This window comes from Aplysia californica, unplaced genomic scaffold, assembly GCF_000002075.1.
Source record: "Aplysia californica isolate F4 #8 unplaced genomic scaffold, AplCal3.0 scaffold01538, whole genome shotgun sequence".
In the NCBI taxonomy this organism is placed as follows: Eukaryota; Metazoa; Mollusca; class Gastropoda; order Aplysiida; family Aplysiidae; genus Aplysia; species Aplysia californica.
Window position 1 is genome coordinate 72,113 of NW_004798808.1, and position 3,901 is coordinate 76,013.

General features: G+C 52.7%; 1 protein-coding gene across 1 annotated transcript; it reads right to left on the reverse strand.

Annotated features, from left to right (window-relative positions):
* Positions 1–113: 113 nt before the first annotated feature.
* Positions 114–3,886, reverse strand: LOC101863407 (adenosine receptor A3). Its single transcript, XM_005112998.3, has one exon. It carries the CDS (start codon positions 2,114–2,116, stop codon positions 470–472), a length of 1,647 nt encoding a protein of 548 aa, XP_005113055.1. The 5' UTR covers positions 2,117–3,886; the 3' UTR covers positions 114–469.
* Positions 3,887–3,901: the final 15 nt, after the last annotated feature.

Below are 3,901 nucleotides of genomic sequence, written 5' to 3' on the forward strand. Positions count from 1 at the left end.
AGAGAGAGAGAGAGAGAGAGAGAGAGAGAGAGAGAGAGAGCAGTTGATAGTTGATAGAGAAAGAGAGCGGTTGATAGAGAGAGATGGATACATCGAGATGGACAGATAGATAGATAGATAGATAGATAGATAGATAGATAGATAGATGGATAGATGGATAGATAGAGCGACACGTGTACCAAGGGAACGAGAGACTATCTGTCTGTTTATCTATCTGTCTATCTATCTGTCTGTCTATCTATATACACATGTATCTGTCTATCTATCTGTCTATCTATCTGTCTATCTATCTGTTTATCTATCCGTCTATCTATCTGTCTATCTATCTGTCTATCCATCTACAACTTTGTCTGTTCTGTGCCTCCGTTGGCTACTGGTTCTCCTACACTGTGACCTCTCACCTCCTTGACCCCGGATGTGGTGACCTCTGGCGTGTACCCCTGTCCCTGAGGCCCCGTGACCATGACCTCTACGCTGGTGCTGTCACGTGGTCTGCTGTCACGTGGTCCAGCCACGTCCCCGGGCCCCTGTAGGTCCTCTGTCTCCTCGGCCACGTGCTCCGAGCGGTCACGCGAGTCCTGGCTGAAATGATGTCTGGCACAACTGGGAATGTTACTGGCGCCCTCGTCGCTGTTGTTGCTGCTGCTGCTGTTGTTGGGTGGCTGTTGTTGTTGTTGTTGTTGTTGTGGCTGCTGCTTCCTCCGGGTGAGGGAGGACACGTCTCGTCCAGGGTGAAGGCAGCGTTCACGTGACCAGTCACATGACGTGTGTGGGCGGGGGGGACGGCGGGCGGTTCGTTGTTGTGTGAGGGAAGGGGGTGCGGGGGAGGGGGGGTTACATCACGTGCCTTGTGACCGTTGTGTGTGTTGTGGGTGTGTTGTCCTGGTGTCCCACGAGTAGCACACGTGTCGTGGATGTGTTCCACCGTGGTGTGTGTCACGTGGTCACCACGTGGGGCGGAGTCCGGCCGAGGCAGGAAATGATCGTTGACGACAACGCCAGCGTTTGTGGGGCCAGCCGTGACGAGATTTTTGCTGACCGTGAATATCTTCCCACCTCGGGGAGAAAATGGAGGCTGGCTGCTCGCGACTGGCGGCTGTTGTTGCTGTTGTTGTTGCTGTTGGTGTGTGGAGGCAGTTTGTGTGGCGTGGAATGTCGCGTGACTGAAACTACTCTGTCTGCCTTTGCCGAGGCCGCCGCTGTCTTCTGTCTGACCCGAGGGTTTGAACCCGAAGAGATCCAAGATGGCGTTCTTGATGCGGCTGTTGGAGGCGGCGTAGATGAAAGGGTTGATGCTGGAGTTGGCGTGACTCATGACGATAGCGGCGAGAAGAGCCTCGATGGGGAAATTACAGCCCGAGCAGAACAGAGTGACGCAGTTGAAGATGTTGACGGGGAGCCAGAAGATGCCGAACAGGAGGATGACCAGGGCGAAGAGTTTGGCGGCTCGGACGTCCTTGTGGAAGTTGTCCTTGTGATGCCCGTCCTGGCCCGGCTGTCCCCGGAACATGTTCTGTAGCGTGTTGGTCTGCCTCTGGTGGCGCCTCACGATGCGCAGGATGTACATGTACACACACAGCATGAGGAACAGCGGGGCCAGCACCAGTCCGAAGAACTGGAAGTAGACCATGTACTCCATGGTGATCACGTTGGTGAAAAAACACGGCCCGTGCTCGTAGTAGCCGGCGTTCCAGCCGTACATGGGCACCAGGCCTAAGAGAAAGCCTAAGACCCAGATGAGGATGTTTGCGTAGACTGCACGGCGTACCGTGAGCACACGTTGGTAGACGAAGGGTTTTTTGATGGCGAAGAATCTCTCGAAGGCGACTCCGAGCAGCATGAGGATGGAGACGTTGGTGAACATGAGGATGAGAGAGTTCATGAGGACACAGCCGTAGAAGGTCATGTCTACCCCGAGGGAGGAGAGCGCGGCACAGGGAGCCACCAGGAAGCCCACCACGATATCAGCGATGGCCAGGTTTGTGATGAACACGTTGGTCACCGTGTGGAGGCGGGCGGTTTTCAAGATGGCCGCCACCACGATGATGTTGCCCACGATACTGATGAGGCCGACGATCACCTCGGCCGAGATGTACACAATGTCGGTCGTCTTCATCGGATGGGATCGGTTACGATTCGACTAGTGCACACTGTAGACAACGTCAGACGTCGGCAAAGATCCGATGTTTTAAAAGGGTGTTGTTGTTTTTTACACAAATACTCCCCATGTTTAGTTTGCGTAGCTTGATGGACACGTGACCCGGGTGAAGGTTGTCTTCATCGGATCGGATGAATTGCGACTGGAGGAGTGCACACTGGAAACAATGTCAAACGTTGACAAGGATGGGTCAGACCGCACCCCTCAGTGTGCAGAGGCCTGATGCTGTGCGGGTTTCAAGTCTATTTTTATACCTGGAGGTCCTGCAGTTTGTCGGGTTTCTGAATGAAGCGCCTATCTCCGACATAACAGCGCCATGTGGGTGAAGTGACACAGGAGAACTCCTCAACACGGCAGGTGTACGAACAACCCACTGGGAGAGGGGAGGGGGTCGATCAGGGTGTGAACCAGATTACGATACTTTTCATGGGTGGACAACAGCCGTGGGTGGTTGGCGAGTGCTCTGATATAATTTGCTCTTTCTTTCCTATCAAACAAATATCGTCTTTACCCCTCCTCCTTCTAGTATTTGTTTATTTCTCTCTAGCAACACTTCGAATCATCCGCGCTTATATGATCTGTTTGTTTTGCAAGTGGCGTAAAACACTTACCAAAAGTGAAACCAAACCAAGACAACGGCCATGTGGGCGCAGGTCAGTTCATTAGGACCACGAGAAGTGCGAGGAGCGGAATGTCGTCATAGCGTCCCATCACGGGGTCTCCTCACATCACCCTGCTCAAACAAAAACAATCGGAACTTGAAACGAAACCCATGCTTCATGGTAGACTGCTGTGTAAGAGAATCTCTCTGCCTTTATTGGAGCCAATAGATACAGAGCATGTCCTTTGTGCACTCTTGAAGCGCGCGATGTTTGACCAGATACACACAATGTAAGCCCGTGGCTCCCGCTGGAGGGAGCCGCTTCTTACTATGTCTGTCTGTCTGTCTGCCTGTCTGTCTGTCTGACTTTTTCTGTTGCACTATGCTAAAGTTATTGTGTCCACGTGGTTCACTTTACTCGAACAAACGAACAAACAAACAGACGAACACGCTTGCTCTTAGACTCCAGAAGCCAGTACAGTGTTCACTATTCACAGTCCTCATTTCAGAAAGACGGAACGTAATCCTGTTTTTTCTGCGAACCTGTCCGACCCACGACAGCCGCGTGCCCGGGTCAGAACTAGGCGGCTAGGGGGAAGTCCCGCCAAAATACGGCACTGGTATATCCAATCAGAGAGCGCCTACAGAGACGGTAGCTGATACAAACAAGTTTGTGGTTACTGTCATTTGTGGGAAACTCCCGCCTGGAGCAGGCTTCTCGCAGACAGCACAGAGCAATCAAACTGTCAGGTGGTAATGCCTTAAACTTAATGCTTGGTAGATAGGAACAGATCAAGTTCCAGACCTGGGACGATACAGGCGGGGTGTGGAGGGGGGGGGGGGTCTGGAACTTTTGGTGGTCCTTGGTGTACACGCCGGGTGGTTGGTGGGTGTCACTGGCATGCGGCTGGTCTTGGAGTTGTTGTTTTTTTCCTGCAGTTGTTTCTGTCTGTTTGTCTTCCTCTTTCCCTGCACTAACTGACCTTTACTGTGTCGATGGCCGTCTATTTACTCTACACACTCCCACAAAGAACGTGTTTGCTGGTGAGTGGCTGTGTGGTGGGCGGTGTGCGGCCGCACGACTCCTATCTAGATTAACAATGTCTCAGCGCGTCGAACCTTCTAGATCTGGGTAAGGTGGG

Excerpts from the sequence above, each read along its gene's own strand:
- LOC101863407 (XM_005112998.3), bottom strand. The coding sequence starts at position 2,116 with ATGAAGACGACCGACATTGTGTACATCTCGGCCGAGGTGATCGTCGGC.